At 33.7% G+C, this 20,786-nt stretch overlaps 1 protein-coding gene across 1 annotated transcript in view; it reads left to right on the top strand.

Moving 5' to 3' along the window:
• The window catches only part of LRRIQ1 (leucine rich repeats and IQ motif containing 1), a 217,210-nt gene extending 209,889 nt beyond the window's left edge, over window positions 1-7,321 (top strand). The window contains exons 26-27 of the mRNA XM_024736878.1: window positions 1,917-1,977; window positions 7,169-7,321. Of these exons, the coding sequence (XP_024592646.1) occupies window positions 1,917-1,977; window positions 7,169-7,321 (214 nt within the window). The remainder of the gene's footprint in view (window positions 1-1,916; window positions 1,978-7,168) is intronic.
• Window positions 7,322-20,786: the final 13,465 nt, after the last annotated feature.

The following is a 20,786-nucleotide window of genomic DNA, read 5'->3' as shown; positions in this document are numbered from 1 at the left end:
ATTTTTATTACATTAATGTATGTATTAGTTTTCTAGGGCTGCCATAACAAAATACCACAGATTGTGTGGCTTTAAGAGCAGAGATGTGTCTATATTTTCTCACAGTTCTGGAGGTTATAAGTCCAAGATCAAGGAGTCAGCAAATTTGGTTTCTTTAGAGGTCCATCTCCTTGGCTTGCAGATGGCTACCTTCTCACTGTGTCCTCACATGACCATCCCTCCACCTGTGTTATCTGTGTTTTAACCTCTTCTTACAAGGACACCGGTTATATTGGATTAGGGCCCACCCCTATGACCTCTTTTTACCTTAAGTACCTCTTTAAAGGCCCTATCTTCACATAGTCATATTCTGAGGTATTGAAGATTAAGATCTGAACATATAAACTTTGAAGGAACAAAATTCAGCCCAAAAAATGTAACATAAAGCACTTACGTGCATAACCACTAAACCAAAGTTTTAAGGAAAAAGAAGTCTGGATATAATATTTTGACATAAATTTTTAAAAATTGAAGTATAGTTGATTTACAATGTGTTAGTTTCAGGTGTACAGCACATACCTATTTTTTTTCATGTTCTTTTCTCTTATAGGTTATTACAAAATATTGAGTATAGTTCCCTGTGCTATACAGCCGACATAAATTTTTAAGACTTTCATTTTAGCTACATATATCCACAAAACAGTAAAAAAAGAAGCACTATTATAAGCATTTATTAAATATGTAAACCAGTATTGAATCTAAATGTAGATGACACTTTGGAAACATTTCCAGGGATTGTGGGTGATAACTATTTAAATGAATAACAAACAAATAAATCTACAATTATGAGGGCTGAAACTTAATTTAGCAGAAAATTATAATGTGCAAAAATGAAACCTTTTTTTATAATATATACAAATGGAAACCTTTGTATGTAGTCAATTCTATCCATATAATTTCTTTAAAAACATGGAAAAGAAAGTGAAGAATGAAAGTGAAATTAAAACATTTCAAAATCTGGATTGTTATATCCTATTTCATTGTGAGCAAAGAAAGTAGGAATAAAGCAATCAACATTTGAGACTTTTTTATTTTGCTGAGTATTCTAATTAATGCAAGCACAATTTATTTTATGTTGGTATTAATCAATTTAGCATAATTCATAACATGACATTCTTAGGACTGTAAACAAATATAGTATAACCCATAGCTTACCATCTGTATTAACCAGGTATAAGAGGTCTGGTTTAGAAATCTAAAAGCATCTGTATAGATAATGTGAAAAATACAAGCAAAATGTTTCAGGATGTATTTTAGATATGCTTAAACATTTCACAACATCCCTTACTCCTAAATAAGTTATGTTTAAACATATAATGCAACAGGCAATTGTTGATGGATTTTCTGTTTTGAAAATACAACATAATATATAAAAGAAGATATAGGTAGTAATATCTTAAGAAAAACTGTTTTCAAAAACAGAAGTTCTTGAAAAGCCAAATATCAACAGAAGTTCATTGTGAGCATTAGTATAATGCCTTAAATACACCAGAGCTATTTTAAAAATAGGAAGTTTTGCCTTTCTTATAAGTAATATATATAAGTACATGTAGTAAAATATTTATATTTTCTATAATTTATTAGCTATGGTTATTGGTACTTTCAGATTTTTGATCTGTGTATGTGCTTATGTTCAGCAAAGAAGGGTAGCATTAAAGTGCTGTTTAGAAATCTAAATTTCATGTCAAACTGAATTTTAAAATGATGATGAAAATATGTAAATTTGTATGTATTTTTGCATGTCACCTAATTTAAGAAAACTATTATTTCCATTTTGTAAATTATTTATTTCTCCCAAAATTTTCATTGGGCATGCCTTTCATAGTCTTCCTCTACATTTATATAATGATATGATTTCTGTTTCTGTCACTATGCAGCAATCACTTCTTGCCTGAGTTAGATCCAGATGTACTTAATGGTGGAAGAGTTCAGCTTGTGGTAAGAAATGTGTTTAAAGCTCAGAAAAAATGTTGTGCATACCAGTACTCAATAAATGGCACTTTGGGCTTCCCTGCTGGCGCAGTGGTTGAGAGCCCGCCTGCCGATGCAGGGGACACGGGTTCGTGCCCCGGCCTGGGAAGATTCCACATGCCACGGAGCGGCTGGGCCCGTGAGCCATGGCCGCTGAGCCTGCGCTTCCGGAGCCTGTGCTCCGCAATGGGAGAGACCACAACAGTGAGAGGCCCGCGTACCTCAAAAAAAAATAAATAAATAAAAATAAATGGCACTTTAAGATATGTCCATAAGTAGTGTAAATTATGAAAATACCACAACTGTATCTTTTTGGGATAATGTCAAAATGCTATGTATTAAAATAGTACCATGTTTTCTTGGCTTGTAATATAACTTTAAAATATGATATTACTTTAAAATATTAATTCTATATGGTAGATTTTAAAATATTAGCATGCTACCGTATTTTTTAAAATACTCTGGACAAGAAGTTGTATGATAACGTTATTTTCTAGAATATTTTAAGAGTAGGATATTTGAGGGAAACAGCAAATTACCCTCACAACTCAGGAAATCAAACCAGATAAAAATTAGAAAGTAATTGTGACCTCCACCATTCTAAGTAATAAAGTGTAAATTATTGGAGCTCAGGACTTCCCTGGTGGTGCAGTGGTTAAGACTTCGTCTTCCAATCCAGGGAGTGCAGGTTTCGATCCCTGGTGGGGGAACTAAGAGCCCACGTGCCTTGCAGCCAAAAAAACAAAACATAAAACAGAAGCGATATTGTAACACATTCAATAAAGACTTTTAAAAAATGGGCCACATCAAAAAAAATTATTTTTTAATTGTTGAAGCTTTAGGAACAACCAAGTTCTAACTTGGTCACCAGAGTGTAGACTCTAGACAGTATAACTAATGGGCATTGCAAAAGTCAGTTGAACTATATATATGCTATTAGAAGGAAGACTATATTAGCAGAAGGAGAATGGCCAATATGGAGTCTAGAGAAAGAGTCCCCAAACAAGAAATTTTAAATGTGTTTCCAGAAATTTCCAGAGAAGAGGTTACCCTAACCAATGATGGAAGTGTGTGGCCTCCTTGGCAGGTGAAAATGGATGCATCAAGTGACCCTAACTTTATGACACCTTCCATTTATGTCAACTAGTAAATATTCCTTGCTCAAATTCTACATTCACCAAGAAAACTGATTATAATTTAACTTACCACGTAGAATTTAGTATAAAAAGATAATGTATTCCCTAATGGGAACTAGCTAGTATTATCGTATCCAGAGCAGTTATTCATCATTCTCATGAATAACTCATTCAAGGAGTTTTCCTGAAAGAGGAGAAAAATTAGGACAATAGCTAAAATTAGTGTGTTTATGAAAATATATAGAATCTATGTACATATTTGAAATAATCACTCAGCAAGTATTTTCTTGCATTTTAATAGAGATCCCTGTGGCAGAGTGACATGTAGATTACCCTAGGAAAATTGGTACCTCAGGCTATTAACACCCTACGTGTTATTGACTAGCACTTTTGCACAGATTTTTGTGTGGCCACTTTGGAGCAAGAATGGGGAATATAAAAGTGCCAAGGAATGCCAGGATAAAGGAAGGGATATTACATTTAATTATTATACCTCTAAAAATGAATGAAAACAGATTGGGTAGATTACTAATCAAAATGGTTCTATGAGATTAATGCTCTGACATTAATCTCCTTCCTCCCTATCCCACTATATTATACTACCTACAAATGTATGGCAAATACATAGCAATGATAAATGATTTTTTTAATATGTTGAAGAGGTACAGCTGTACACAAAACAAGGTAAGTATTAATAGTAGTAGAACAGACTTTTTTTTTTTTTTTTGAGTCAAGACAGGGGAATGGATCAAGGATTTATGCAAAAAGGATACTGGGGTAATTGAAGGCCAAGAGTGGAAATCATGCAGGGTGTTGGAGAATAAAAACACCCTACTAGTGGGGGAACTTGTACAGATAATTGCACAACTGGGACCAGGCCACAACTAAGAGGAAAATCTTAAGATTTTAAAAAGCTGCAACTGCTGCTACTATAAGATCCTCAAAGACATAAGAATAACACCCATAATAAAAGGACAGAAAATTATGGAACAAAAATGATCAAATTTTAATTAAAGGAGAGATGGATATGCAAATAAGCCTATTATAAATTCTGGAAATAAAAAATATCATTGAACTGAACCCTCGACTAGACATCATAGAGAATTAGTGAATTGAAAGTTTATTTACCAAGGAACAATAGATTGACAGCTAACATCATATCAGAACAAGGCATACCAAAAGACAATGGAGTTATTTCTTAATAATAGGGATGAATATAAATATCATCTAGAATATTCATCACTAACCTTCAAAAGTGAGGACAGTTAGACATAATCAAACGTTCAAATGCTGGGTTTTGATGAAGCTAATAAATAACCTCTCTGTCTTCCAAATGGGATTAAAGCATATTGTATGACAGACAGGAATGAGAAAAATGGAAACAAGATATTATTTTACTTACTTCCACATATATACTTCAGAAGGCATGTCATAGAGCTAGACAATTATATTGTTTATTAAATTTATCCCCCCAAAACGCTGGCATTTTCCTGCAGAAGACAGTCATAGTTCAGGTTCTCCAGAAAACATACTCTGAGATTCTGATATTTGAAAGCAGGATGTTAATTGGGGAGGCTTTCAGGAACAACTCCTTTGAGGGATGAAAAAAGCAGGATTGAGCAGAAGGAGAAGGTGAATTTTCAAAAGAGTTAAATGATAAATCTTAACATTAATATGTGCAAGGCCCCTACAATGATAACTACCAAACATTGCTTATAAAAAAATCAGAGATATACCACATGCATTAATAGGAAGACTCAAATTGTAAGATGTCAGTTCTTTCCAAATGATCTAAGTTAATGATAATAAACTTTAGAAAGCTTTTTAGTAGAAATGGACAGATTTTTAAAATGGAATTTTAAATATGAAAATGCATAAGACCTAGAATAGTCAATGCACTCTTGAAAAGGAATAGTAAGGAGAGTCACACTATTTGATTTCAAGACTTGCTATAAAACCCCAGTAATCAAGACTGTATGTTATGTTCATAAAGAAAAAAAAAATCAATCAGTGGAAAAGAATAGAGAGTCCAGACGAATACCATACTTATAAAGTTAATTGATTTCCTTAAAGATACTAAAGCAATTAAAAAGAGGGAAAGAATAATTTTTTCAACAAATAGTGCCTGGCAACTGGACATCTACATGGAAAAAAGAAATGAATCTCAACTCCTACTTCACATCTTACTTAAAAATAAATTTGAGATGAATCGTGGGTCTAAATGTAGAAGCTAACATTATAAAAATTCTCAAAGAAAACATAGTATGGTATTTTCAAAAACCTGAGGTAGGCAAAGATTTCTCAGATAAAACAAAAAAAGCATAATCAAAAAAAGAAAAAAGTAAAGGTTACTTAGTAACTGACATTGTTTTCTATTTTGAAAGAAACAATCTTTTGGATATTAATGGCTTAGATGATAAGGTTTTTGGAAGGCATGTGTTCACAAATATTTTCTTGACATGTAGGTATTGTCTTGTTTGGAGGAGGGTGGGATTTCTGCGTTTTAAGTAGGTGTAGTGAAATTATGTCATTAAATTGAAGCAGATAAAACCTGATTTTAAAATCCTGAGGCTTACAGATAAAGCCTCTTTAGCCAGCAGGAGAGTCCCCTATGTGGTTAACATGTTTTTCCTTGTTTTGTAACTGGTCTCACCAAAATTGTGGTATTGCTTTGATAGTTACCCCTTATTCCTGACTGGTTCTTTTGATGTCTTATCATTGATGGACGTATTCTAATGGGAACATTAAATACGTACTCTTGTGCACTAATTGAAATAAAATCAAGAAAGAATGTGTTACATTTTTTAGACTAAAATCACAAGTGTAAATTGGAAGCCAATTGTTATTTATTTCATTTTCAACAGTTTTCTACTGAGGTTTTTTGACAAAACAATTGTATCACTTAGCCAGATACATTTTAAAAAGTGACTGATGCTATAGAATGGTTTCTATTCTGAGTTCAGTAATAGCAAACTTGCTCACTTAACAATGAGAAGGTCATGAACATGGGTGGGAAGGTGGGAAGGGGATGTAAAGGAGAAGAGCAAAGATCTGGATCTGAAAGAAGATTATCTTTAGATTCAGGTTTCATGAGTTTTTGTAGCTCATCATATGGGGATAGCTTTTTAACCACAGCGATGGTTTTATGGCTTTATTTCACTCTATTTAAATTTTTCTCACATCAAATATTAAGGACAATGGTTTCTCACAGGACTTCAAGCATTCTGTGGTTTGGGTGAAATCCCAGCTACCTTGAGGCTGCTTTGCATTCCATCATGGCATTTTCTCCCACTTCAGGGCTGAATCCTGATAAATCCTTACTTAATGATATTAGACATTATGTAAAAACAATATTTTATAGTCAAGAAGTGACCCTTTCAACTCTTAAGTTCAGCCCAAGATAGTAATAAAAGTTCTGAGAGTAATTTTAGATGAAATAAATTACCTAACATATATGTCCTTAAAATAAAATATCTTGAAATTTCTATCTATCCTTACTCCCAAATTAGACTTAATATATAGTATTTTTATATTAATAATGACTATAAGGAGAAGGCAGAGATCTTTTCTGACTTTGTAGTATACAAATATATGATGAAAGGCATTTTAGGGAATTTTATAAGTAGTAAAACATAAATATTGCAGAAAATAATCCAATGTGACATTTCTAACATTCAATTAAGAATTAAATAATATCCTTGGTAAATAAATGATGTTAAGTTATTTAAAATTTCATCAGTTGCCTTTAAGATTGATTTTCATCAAAATTACTGTACTAAAGTATTTTCTTTTGTTGTACAGACTCAAATAGCAAACCTCAATTTTAAAATTGGCTCTTATTTGCAAAAAATGCTTTGACATAGTGCATTTGTTCTGCCTGGGCAGAAATAAAGGATTGTGGTATCATTTTGAAGAAGGTTGTTTGACAGAGCCTGTTTGTTTATTTGGGGTAATGTGAGCTGCATTCAGAAAATGTCATATTTTGTTTCATGATTGTATACATTCTCTCCCACTGCTCCCAGGCAAGGCTTGTAAGCAGAGAAGACATGGATTTAGACCTTTTTTCCATGACCAGTGGAAGTGCTTTGTCAGTGAAGAGAGAAAAAAGAAATCAGGCACACAGACACTCAGCAGGATCTTCAAGTAAGTTGTGGTTTCCTTCAGAATTAATTTAGAAATCACAAATGAATTGATGGAAACTAATGCCAGCAAGCATCCTTTAACAGATAAGGGGTAGGATGCCAGCAACCACAACTGCCCAAAACTATGCATTTGAATTTTTTCCTTCTTTAAATGTCTTCTTTTGATATAAACAGAATTAAATTATTTCAAAATTAATAGCATCAGTTTTTATTTTAATTGTATTCTGTGACTCAGTGGTCTACTCCCCCACCCCCCAACCCCCATGGATTGTATTGAATTCTTTGATCATTTAGTTCTAAAAGAATTTGTTTAGGCTAATTGTAAAAAGTTGGATTTATATATCAAAGTAGTGTGTTTTGGTCTATTGTCATTAATTTAATATATATTGTAAGTAAAGTTTGTTTTTGAAGGAAATTTTTTTTTAAATAACAGATTTTAGATAAGAATTTTATACTGTCAAAACCATGCTCTTAAAAACTATTTCCACTGAAAAGATGACAGTTTATATTTCTTAATGATGACTTTTTCCAATTGTAAACTTGTCACACACATCTGTTATCTTTAATTTGGTAATATAACTATATATATATCATGGTTTCAACAAGAATTGCATAGCAGTTCTTAACTCTGAAAAGATTGTAAACATTAAAAAATATCTGTATCTTAGGATATTTGGGGGTAATACAGCATAATTTTTTCAAACTCTTCAATTAACTTACACTGTAGAGATTTTGAAATATCTTCTACAGTGTTATGGTATATGAGTATAAAAGATGTTTCATTTAATACCGTATTTTGTTAATTTTCCCAAAGTATACTGAACCTCAAAAGTCCACACATTAACTTACACTTCATTTTAAGGAACAGTTATTCTATAAAAAGATTTATTATTCATTGATGGTATGGTTATATACACACAAAGTCAATATTTGATTGAATATGAACAATTCAACAGTCCGCATGATGCTCTTCAGATAAATGAAAACTTCTAAATGGTTCTCTGACTTTTCATCCAGATGCTTGGTATTATTAGATTACAGTCATTTAAATCCATTAATACATGCAAGTTCATTTTGATAAATTTTAATTTTGTTTTAAAATTATTCTTTTAATATGTCTAACTTAAAAATATTTCCCAGCCTTCAAAGTTCTTAGAGTGCTTGAATTTTCCTTACTTAATTATAGAATCTGGTCATGAAAGGTTACTCTAGTCAATATGGTTAAGAAATATTTTAGGTTCATTCACCTAAGTAAAATTATTCATTTAATATAAATTTTCTACAGCAACATAATGTGTTAATTACATCAATTATATATATATATATACATATGCATTTCAGAAGGAAATGTGCCACACATAATAATGAATATTGCCATATCCATTTTAAGCATTGCCTATTACAAACTCATATCACTTCGAAGCAGTGTAGGTAAAAAGAAACAAACCAAATAAAATGTTAACAAAAATTGCCTTTTCACTGTACAGAATAACAAAGCTTCTGTTCATAATGTACCATCTGAATGTTAAAACATAAATAACTCAATGTCAGCAGCTATCCTGAAATGCACAAGCTTCATCTTTCACTTACATAGACACTGAATCATAGATTTTAGAGTGTACAAGATCATTATAGAGAGTTCATTTCTTAACACTTTCTCTAAGAAACTGTAGTAAGGCAATTCTCACTGTAATTTCAATTAGTTTGTCAACAAGTGACATTATTGCAAACACTACTCATCACTAAATCTGTTCACTTAGTGACAATTTAAGACAAGCCACTTTAGAAAAATAGAGTTTTTATTAAATAACAGAATGAATATGAATAAATACTACTTGCTGAATTATTGTCATTACTAGTTTACTATAATAGTCATGTAATATAATGGTAAAGGATGTGAGTGAGCTCAGACACCAGTTTGCCTAGATCTGTATCATGACTTAATTTCCTCATCCTTAAAATGGGAATGATACCTACCTTGTAGAGTTGTTTTAGGATCAAATGTAGCACATTTAGAATAGAATCTGGCTCAGAATAAGTGCTTAGTAAATGTTCTTTGTAATTGCTACCCACACATAGCTGTAAAAAAAAAAATCAATTGAGGTAAGAGTAAGATATTGAAGTCTCTAGTGTCAAGTCACACGGGCTAACGAGCTCAGCTTAAAAGAAATGTACTCTTAATAGTTACTTGACTGAAAACCCTGGCATAGCTTATTACCCATAGAAATCTTTTAACTCTCAAAGTCTTTGGGTCCTAGGCCCCCATGGTCCTGGGCCAACCACTTACAGTCTTGGTATTTTGAAAGCTCTTTTTCCAACAGCTGTCTCTCTCTCAAAATCTTGTCACCTTATTAAAATATTTCCTTTAGCTTTGCAAGCCAAATCTAGAGAGTAGTTTATGGGCTGCAGCTCTAAAATTCTTTCAGCCTTTGAGCTTTTCTAGGTATTTCTCTTTAAATGTTGCTGTAATATTTGTAACATGTATTCTTTACAATTAGATACATTCAGGTTTAAAAACCCTATTCCACCATCACATGTAAGTTGTGTGACCTTGGATAAATTATTTAACCTCTGAGAATGAGTTTATGATCTATAAAATGGAAGTATAATGTCTATCTCATAGAGTTGTAGTGAGGAATAAATAAGTAAAAATATATGTAAAGTATGTGATATATTGCCTAGTAATAAGTAAGGGTTTAAAGTATAGTCCTTGTTGTTTGTATTGTTTGTTATTGTTGTATGTTTTATGTTGCTGCATTACTTTAAATAACTTCAAAGTGGAGTTGTCTTCCTTTTCTGTGTGTCAAATAATTCCAGAACCACTGTACTTTCAGCATGCTATCCATCTCAAGCAATACTGTCTTTTCTTAGAGAATTTCCTGGTTTTTTGTCCTTTTCCTTTTAGGTCTTATTGCTCTCTTACAGAAGGCCAAGGGGATCTTCTGCTACCTATCTTTATAATCTATCTAATGACTTGAAAAGAGATGAAAGAGGTCACATTCTTATTTTAAAATGTGCCATTTATAAAATGACTATGCCAAGAAATTTCCTCATTTAGACAATATTTAGATAAAAGTATTTGATTTCCTTAAACGGTTTTGGTTTTGCTTTTCTCGATTAATGTTCCCATTTAATATTTAAAATAAAGGATGCATTACAGTAATAGTAACTTTATTGCTCTAGCAATTTATAGCTTAACCAATTTCTTTTAATTATCTTTTCTTATTTATAATGATTATTTTTCTTTGATAGCTAATATAAATGAGACTTAGAGAGTTTATTTAATTTGACTTTGGCACAAAAAAAACTTAGCAAGGGAAAGCAGCAACTTGAACCCATCTTTTCTTATTCCAAACTCAGTGCTATATTGTCTTCTGTTCTTCCTTGGGCCAAAATATATAGCTTAGTAAGAATAGAACATAATTAATGTAGTTCCTCTTATTCATTCATTCAAGAGTCATTTATTGATTGATCATTACTCACTGTATACCTAGTTTAGGTTTCCAGTTGCCTTCTTCTCATCATCTCTGCACTTTCCAGGACATACTCCATTTTCAAAGTTAGCCAGGGACTGAGAATCCACAATACCTCTGTAAGAGTGCATACTCAGCCCCAGATCAGCTTCTTCTTTGAGCATGTCTAAATTCTCATGAAATGTAAGCCCTTTTAATATGGTACTGAATTTTCTGAATATGGAAAAAAATATTTTTCGGAAGTAAAACAGCTAATGTTGTTGGAGTGAAGAAGCCTTCTTGGAGGCAATTGACCTGTACCTAGAATGACATTTGGGATTTAAGTAAGGAAAAAAGTGGAAATAAATCCACTGAACAAAGGCAAAGGGTGAAATATATTTGTGAAACTTTGAGGAGTCTGTCTGGACCAGAGGTTCCACATACTGAAGTAATGTACAATAAGGTTGAATTAAAAATGAAGCCTAGTTTCAGGTAAGTTTGAAAGCAAAGTGGAGGAATTTGACTTTCCTACTGATAATGAGTAACAAATATTTCTGAAAATACCTTAGTGTTTCAGAAAGCCTAAGATCAGTTGAAGAAAGGCCTTCTGAGTCAATCCTAACATTATACAATGACTCCAATATATTGACAAAGTAATTTTACAGCTCTTATCAAAAAGGGTTAATTTGATTATCAAAAGTACAAAGTGAAATATATAGTTTACTAGATGTCAGCGCTCTGTAGTATGTGGAGATTGAGAGACTAAGTTGGTAGCTAAAGCAAAAGTAGATTTCAAGGATGACCATTAAAGTTTACTCCAAATTTACTAAGTACATTCCATTGACATAAATTAAAATTTGCAAGTCAAGAATTATTAGCATGTTATATATTCATGTATGTCTGTATGTATATGTGTACATATTTATGGTATCTAATTTGTACATAGCTGCAGTATACACACGTAATATGCATTTATAATCCCTCACTGAGTAAACTTAAGACTTAAATGGTGTTGCATATATCTGTGGGTCATTACATAAACCACATCATGGATACGTAGTGGGTGCAAGCAATTGCATGCCTACAATAAGCAAAGCACTCTACAGATCATTAAGCAAGTACAAGGATGGAGAGGGACAAGAGTTAGAACAGCCAACACAGTGTTGAAGGAGAAGAACAAAGTTGGAAGGCCAACACATCCACTTCAATACATACAATAAAGAAAAAAGCAAATTAAAATGAGATACCACTATACACCTATTAGAGTGGCCAAAATCTAGAACACTGACAAAACCAGATGCTGGCAAAGATGTGGAGCAATAGGGTCTCTCATTCATTGCTAGTGGGAATGCAAAATGGCACAGCCACTTTGGAAGACAGTTTGGCACTCTCTTACAAAACTAAACATACTCTTACCATAAGATCCAGCAGTTTTGCTCCTTGGTATTTACTCAAAGGAGTTGAAAGCTTACGTCCATAGAACAACCCGCACATGGATGTTTATAGCAGCATTATTCATAATTGCCAAAATTTGGAAGCAACCAAGATGTCATTTAGTGGGTGAATGGCTAAATAATCTGTAGTACATCAGATAATGGAATATTGCTCAAGGCTAAAAAGAAATGAGCTACCAAGCCATGAAAAGACATGGAGGAAACTTAATTGCATATTAATAAGTGAAAAAAGTCAATCTGAAAAGGCTACATACTGTAATGATTCCAACTATGTGACATTCTTGAAAAGGTAAAATTGTGGAAACAGTAAAAATGTCAAAGGTTGTACGGGGTTGGGTGGAAGAAGAATAGGTTGAGCATAGAGGATTTTTAGGGCAGTGAAAATAATCTGTATGATACCATAATGATGAATACATGCCATTCATTATACATTTTTCCTGACCCATAGAATGTACAAAACCAAAATCCAAGAGTGAACTGTAATGTAAACTGTGGACTCGGGTGGTTATATTTTGTCAATTTAATTTCATCATTTGTAGCAAAGGTACCTCTCTGGTGGGGATGTTGATAATGAAGGAGGCTATGCATGAGTGGGGGCAGGAGATATATGGGAAGTCTCTGTACCTTCCTCTCAATTTTTCTGTGAACGTGAAACTGCTCTAAAAAAATAATCTTAATAAAAGTGAGGAGGGGAAAAAAGTGAAAAGAAAAGCTCAGAAAGGTGTTCCTTACCAGCTATTGCCTGAGATTTCCTTTGGAATAGGTGGGATTTAGCTTTTAATTTTATAAATAAATTGTCCAGAGCAAAGGATGCAGAAAGTTGTAGAGCTGAGACTCAAATCTGAGTCTCCTGATTCCTAGTGTAAAGATATCAATTGCTTCCCATCCAACTTGTCTGCGTCATGAATGCTTTGCTTCTATCTATCTCAATGTAAAGATGGGACAAAAAGGCAATATTATAAATTATGATTTCTTTTTTTAAAAAAGTACAAAGGGGAATTGTATATGCTTAGCACATAGAAAGCACTTAAGAGAATAAATGAATTTATCAGCCATTGTTGCTTTTCTCCTACATCTTATATTCATATCACCTTATTTTTCAATGGATATTATCTTCTCCAGAACAAGGGAAAACATTTCCATTAACATTTTATGTCCTTCTCTCTAAACTGTTTGTATGAGATTTATACTAGTAAATGGTTACAGATTTTAAAGAAAGGTTGTAATATGTTATAAATAACACTCTATTATGGAATTCAGTCAACATGAAGATGGAATTTTGAAGGACTTAGCCTCTATCAGGGAGGAAAATCTAAACACTTTATTTCAGATTCCATTGGCCACAACAGTGTGGTACTAATTTTCCATGTTTCTTGTTTATTCTCCTTCTCCCCTGTTAGTGGGTATGTTCCAGGGGGGCAGGGAATTTAACGGAGTATCCTTGGTGCCTAGACTAACTCTGGCACATGGTAGGGCCTTTGATGTATATTTGATGAATGAATTAATGTATGAATGAATGAATATGGCCATCCTTTAGCTGCATTAGAGCCAGAAAAGAGAATATCTGACATTTTTTTCGAGTTCCGTAGCGGGAGGCAGGCTGTACTGACAAAGAAGGTGGGTGGAAGGTTTACTGTTTGGTAGACATTCAAGTATCTGCCAAGGCTTCTAAAAGCACCTGGCCTGTTCAAACTCCTGGTACTATTATCATTAAAGAGGACAATCTACCTAAATGGCAAGGATTTCCTTCTGGGTGAGTCTTTCAAACAGCCCAGATCATGAGCTGTGAGTTCCCATAGATCTAGCCTACATGAAACCAATCCTGTCATTTGTTCATTCAAAAATATGTACGGAGTGCTCCTTGAAGGCCATCGCATCATACAGGGGAAAGAGTGCTGAGCATAATTCTGGCCTTCATGGAGTTATAATCTACATAAGTATCTACTGTGACAGTCTGGGTCCAATCAGGAGATAGTTATTGTAAAATAGGTTAAACAGGGAAAGCTTAAGTGTTACTTATGCTAAAGGAACAAGTATAAAATATAAGGAATGGTATATCCTAGGGCTGAGGAAGAGCACCCAAGGAAGATAAACTTGAAAGTTCGGACTTCATTGGAGAAGGTGTGGTTTGGCCACTGAATAGCAGAGAAGTTCTTGGTTTAGCCAGACCAAGGCTGGTCTGGGGTTACAGGGCAACTCTCTGGAGTAAAGGAGGGGGACAGGTGATGAGCAGTGGGTAGCGTGGGCAGTGAGTGGACTTGATAAGGGCAGAAGGTGTGCAGGCTTTGTTTCCCTGTGGAGAGGACAGCACACAGGTTATGGTTAGGTCGAACCTGCAAGGTTGCAGAGGGATCATGTTCTGGGCCTGTGGCTCAGGCAGCCTGTATCAGAGGGCCTCAAACCCACAAGGCCAACCCCACCACCTCCATCTATGCCAGAAATTGCAAAGCCTCTTCCTCTGGCAGTGACCCTTCAGTACCCTCTACTGAGAAGGCTTCACGTTTTTCTCACTTTAAAGGAGAAATGCTTAAAGGAATTCTTTTATCACAAAACATGTAATGAAGGGTGTATTCATTGCTAAGAGGCAATACATTGATAACTGACACATATGCATGTACTAAATTACTAGTCTCTGAATACAGTCATTTATATATATATGTGTATATGAATTATCAGTATATGTATGAAAAATATCCTTATAAAAATAAGTTGGACTCACTGTTCTCCCAAGGAGATTCACAACTTGGGCCAAATTAAGACCTAGTATTATTTTACTCAGGGTGTCTTAGGCTAAAAATCATGTTTAATTGAGAAAAATTGCAAAAAAATTTTTGCAATTGAGAAAAACTGAGAAGTATAAGAAGACCTCAAATTGTTAAGATAATGTTGTCCCATCATTCTCTTTCTACTAAGTTTTAGAAACTATTGAAACTTCCAGCCTATAAAGCCATGTCATTAACTAGGGAAAACAATTAACTAGGGAATGACTTTAATAAAGTATAGCATAGCACTTACTAAACTGGAATTGTGAAGCACAGAGGTGAGAGATGATTGATATGTCAATTTAATTTTTTTTTTTTTTTTTTTTTTTTTTTTTTTTTGCGTTATGCGGGCCTCTGACTGTCGTGGCCTCTCCCGTTGCAGAGCACAGGCTCCGGATGCGCAGGCTCAGCGGCCATGGCTCACGGGCCCAGCTGCTCCGCTGCATGTGGGATCCTCCCAGACCCAGGCACGAACCCGTGTCCCCTGCATCGGCAGGCGGACTCTCAACCACCGCGCCATCAGGAAAGCCTGTCAATTGGATTTTTAAACACAATGAGAGACAGTGTAGTATTGGTAAGAGTATGTGTTAAGAGATTGAGAAGTCAATTTCTAGTTCTGCCCTGGCTCCTCACCAGCTTGTTTGTGACCTTAGGTTTGGGAGGAAAAGGTACCCTGGAATAGTGGAAAGAAATTTGGAGAAGGACAGATTGAATTTGAATCCCATTTCTCACACATATGTTTTTGTGAGCTTAGATGAGATACTTCATGTTCGGTTTGTTCATTTAGAAAATATCCTGGGACTTCCCTGGTAGTCCAGTGGTTAAGACTCCACACTCCCAATGCAGGGGGTCCGGGTTCGATCCCTGGTCAGGGAAATAAATCCCACATGCCGCAACTAAGACCGGGCGCAGCCAAATAAATAAATATTTTTAAAAGTATATATATGGGCTTCCCTGATGGTGCAGTGGTTGAGAGTCTGCCTGCCGATGCAGGGGATACGGGTTCGTGCCCCGGTCCGGGAAGATCCCACATTTATATATCCTGCTGAAAATTAGATGAGTATATAAATATATATTTTGTGTTCATGTGGGAAGGGGGGGAGAAAAACAAACATAAATGAGATCCAAGAATTCTTATAGCTTTAAAATTCCATAATCTGCAACTAAAACAATAAAACTTTATATATGACAATTTTCCAATTAGAAGGCAACAGAAACTATTATTTCTAATGTTTTATTGTATGAAAATCATGTCTGTAACAGAAAATTTTCTCCATGCCAGAATACTTTTAAATGACCCTGATTTTAATCATTGCTTAAATTATCTCTGATTACTTGAGCTAAGCAGTCAACTGAGATGGGAAATAAATAAATCTTTCTTTTAAATGTTTTCTAAATAAAGATCAGAAAGGGCTTCCCTGGTGGCGCAGTGGTTGATAGTCCGCCTGCCGATGCAGGGGACACGGGTTCGTGCCCCGGTCCGGGAAGATCCCACATGCCACGGAGCGGCTGGGCCCGTGAGCCATGGCCACTGAGCCTGCACGTCCGGAGCCTGTGCTCCGCAACGGGAGAGGCCACAACAGTGAGAGGCCACAACAGTGAGAGGTCACAACAGTGAGAGGCCCGAGTACAGCGAAAAAAAAAAAAGACCAGAAAATTCCATCATCTATGAGAAATGATGGCTATTTCATAAAATCAAGTTGAATTTTAAAAATCTAGGAGTGCTTCTAAAACTCAACATGCTTACTAAAATAATTTGGCTTAAGAATATTCTACAGTAAATGCTTACTTAGTAGTTGATATCTTAATGTCCCAATATATATTTTGTAAAAGACAAAAACTTTTCCTATTGAGAACCCAGTCAACATTTCATAGGGTGGTATTTGGAAATTATCTTTAGCTTAATCTTTAGCTAGATAGTTACTTTTTAGAAAGAAGTTGCTTGTAAATTTTAAATTAAGTAGGGAACCAGCTATAGGCCTACAGGTAGGAGGTAATTTAATAAATAGGTTATCCTGAAAGTAATTAGTAAAGCCTATAAAATTTTGTACAAATATAAATTGTTATTACAGGAAAAACAAAGGAATTGCATGTTAGGCAGCTATCCTCATTAAAAGAAATTTCAGTTTTTCAACTTAGAGGACTGTGTGAAAGGTGGCCTTGGTTGGGAGATTGGGATTGACATATATACACTAACATGTATAAAATGGGTAACTGATAAGAACCTGCTGTATAAAAAAATAAATAAAATTTTTAAAAATGAAAAAAAAGAGGTGGCCTTCATTTTAAATCTGATTATTCTCATGCAGAATATTAATTAGAGAACCAGGCCTGCAGTCTCTCCTGAAAGAAGCAGTGTTATGTTTTGAAAATTCTAGTATATTTATGGGCAAAAACCAGAAGGAGAGAGAGGATTTCTCTCTTTTTTTAGGGGATCTCTTTTAAAAATAAGGCTAATAATGTTAGTAATACTTTAAGTCTACCCTGAATGAATTATACCTCTGAAGTTATTTGTGGCTGTTTTAATCAATGAACATTTAATGAACACATTATATATTATATATATTATATATTAGGCATGATTCTATCTCTAATAGAGATGATTTCAAATTCAATTAAATATCAAAATTCTAAATTTTTTAAAAATACAAGTAAGCTTGTGTACCTTATACTTAATATAGCAAATATTACAAATTTTTAAAAAAGTAATGCTTAAATTTATTTTCAAAAATTGTCTTATTATTTTCAAAAACATGAACAATATATCTTATGTGAAATAGCTTTGGTTTTTCTCTCTGAAAGTATTAATAACAAGTTTCATCCAACACAAAGATGTGTTAATGAATGGCAATGTTAATTTTTAATGTGGTAGGACCCACAGCTCTGGTCAAGAGCCGTCTCTCTCCACTCCTACAGTAAGGAAACTTGATTGGGTGAATACAGTTGTAAATATAGTTATAAATGACTTTAATTTATGAATACTAGTCACTGATGCTTCACTGGTGAATTTATCTCCCCATTTTGTCATCTTGCTGCTCTCCAAGCCTTCTGCCACCCTACTCCTAACCTGCATCTCCTTTGAAATTTCCCTTTTTCAAGGCTCCAAGTTCCCTAACTAGCATTTTGGCAGCTCTGCTACTTCCAACTGATTCCCTACATTCCATAACTTAAATTTACAAATCAATTAATTCCTCACTGGATGTATAGAAACGTTTTACATTTAACTTAATTTTCTGTCACATAGAGTGATCAAAAAGTGAGTGAAAGTTATGTTTAGTTATGTCCTTACCTGCATATTTTATAGTATAGACTGAAACTATATATTTAAAAAAAATTGAGTTTTGGTTCAATTGTCCAGTACTTAACTAGCATATTGATTTTACTTGTACATGGCCTTTAGAAACTCTAGGTAGCTATGTAATTCTGATACACTGTCCTCATATACTTTCTTAAAGAAAAAAAACATGTAGTTTCTAATATTCCATGTCTATTTTTGTAAAGTTCAAAGGGGACACTCATTAATGTTATTTTATTAAAGTATATGTTCATGTAATTCAGCCCAAATCATTCAAATATGGGAGTGTTCTTTGAAGGACTTCAGAAATTCTGGTAACACCTACTTTACAAAGACCTTGACAGGTGAACAGAAAGACAGTGACATAAGTGAAGGATAAGAAAGTCTGAAAAAAGTCTTTTGATAAAGTAATTCTTAAATTAAAAAATCATGTTGTAAGGGGAGGGATTAATAGGTGAAGCACAGAAAACTTCTAGGGCAGAGAAAATACTCTCTATGATACCATAATGATGAATAAATGTCATTATATGTTTGTCCAACCCACAGAATTTCAATACCAAGAGCAAGCCATAATGTAAGCTCTAAACTTCGGGTGATTATGATATAGTTTAATCAACGTAACAAATGTACCTCTCTGGGGAATGTCAATAATGGGGATGGCTGTGCATATATGCGGGCCAAGTGTACATGGGAAATCTCTGTACCTTTACCTCAATTTTGCTGTGAACTTTAAACTGCTCTTTTTAAAAAAATAAAGGCTTAATAATAAAGAAAAAAAAATCATGTTAAGGGTTATGATATAATACATAGATACAGGTAAGATATAGATATGGATACAGGTAAAGAAATATCTTTCTGTTGTTCTTCCTCAGCTTACAGAAATTAAGGATAGTATTGTTTTTCATTTATACCTTTTATTCATTTTTAGTTCATAGGCCTATTTCCCATAATGGACAGTTCTTTCCATTACAAGACATGCAAAAACAGATACACATCTCACATTTGCTGCCAAATGATTTTCTTTATGGTACTGTTATATTAGAAGCATACTTTATTTCTTAAAATTAAAAAAGATATTGTCTTCTTTTTAATAAAACTTAGTCATGTAAAGCCAAGTTTCACTTGTGTTACTGTCACTTACTTTTGGGCAAATACTTTAACTGCATTGCCTCAGTTTCCCCATTTTTAAAATGAGGGTGATATGTATCATGCACACTTTTATCGAGGATTAAATGAGATGGTGAATAAAAAATGCCAAGCCAGGGCCTGGAACATAATGGACTCCTAATGCCTGCTACTCCTTCAGTATGACATTTTCAGGAAGGTTATGAGTAAATGGACATTGGCAGAATTGAAGACAAATGCATGATGAGAAAATGTGGACGATAGCGCATAATAGTCTTTTAATAGACTTGATAGTAAAAAGTAATATAATTGTGTGCAAGCAAAAATATTGTTGATGCTAAATGCACAATAAAGAGGTTGTTAAAAAGCACACTGTAGTAATACCTTTAATTAACTGGCATACTTATAAATGATGGCGGTCTGCCCACAAAATCTTCTTATAAAATAATTCCATAATACCACTATCTATGTCAATTGTTGCAAAATTTCATAGTAGACGTAAAAATTGACTTACCAGATTTCCCATTTAAAATATTCAAACTTTACTCCTGCTCTAGATGTTATATTTTTCCCCAGATAAAAATAAGGTAAAAATAAGATTTTTATAAATAACTGTGGCCAAGTTAAACTTTTTTGTTCTGTGTATAATAAAATCTGGCTTTGTTTATCCTCTTGTTTCTTAGCTGAAGAGTTTGATTTTAAAGTAACACATCAGTAAAGAATCTTAGAGCTACATCATAGAATTACTATTTTAAAAAAATTTTGTTCAGCAAGAGCTTGTCTCTAACAATGTAAAAGTTTAAACTTTAAGGCTTTTATTTTATTATTGCTTAAACCATTAACTCTGATTTTTCTAGGTCTCAATTTTTTTGGCAGGAACTTTAATACAGATTTGTTAGGTCTTAATATTTTGTCCCTGAATAGACAAATACATTAACATTAACACTTCAACCCTTCAAATATTCCCATAATCAGAACTGGATAGTCAAAATTAATTACTATTATACCAAGAGCATGTTTACGTGGTTGCTGGAAACATCCAACAGACATATATTAAAATTCTAGCACAGAGTAGGGCACATAATAAATAGCTGTTGATTTAATGTCCTTTAACAGCTAGCTCAATACAGCCCGTTTCCAGGATCTGAGACAGTTTAATGAAACAGTCAACAATGATTCCAGACAGTTAAATATAACAGTTATTAGTAACCACAGAATAATGTTTACAGATCTAAAACAGTAGTTAGTTTCACCAGCAGTTGACATTATCCAGAGAAAGACAAATCTCAACTGTACTTGTGTGAGAGAACTAGTTGTACATATGTCAACTACATTTATTCTTTGTAAAAAAACAAAAGAAAAACCCAACTTACACACATTTTAACAGTTTTGAGGACAGGATCCATGTAT

This window comes from Neophocaena asiaeorientalis, unplaced genomic scaffold, assembly GCF_003031525.2.
Source record: "Neophocaena asiaeorientalis asiaeorientalis breed wild unplaced genomic scaffold, Neophocaena_asiaeorientalis_V1.1 scaffold134, whole genome shotgun sequence".
In the NCBI taxonomy this organism is placed as follows: domain Eukaryota; kingdom Metazoa; phylum Chordata; class Mammalia; order Artiodactyla; family Phocoenidae; genus Neophocaena; species Neophocaena asiaeorientalis.
The sequence above is the reverse complement of the archived record's forward strand: the minus strand, read 5'-3'. Positions and strand labels throughout refer to the sequence as shown.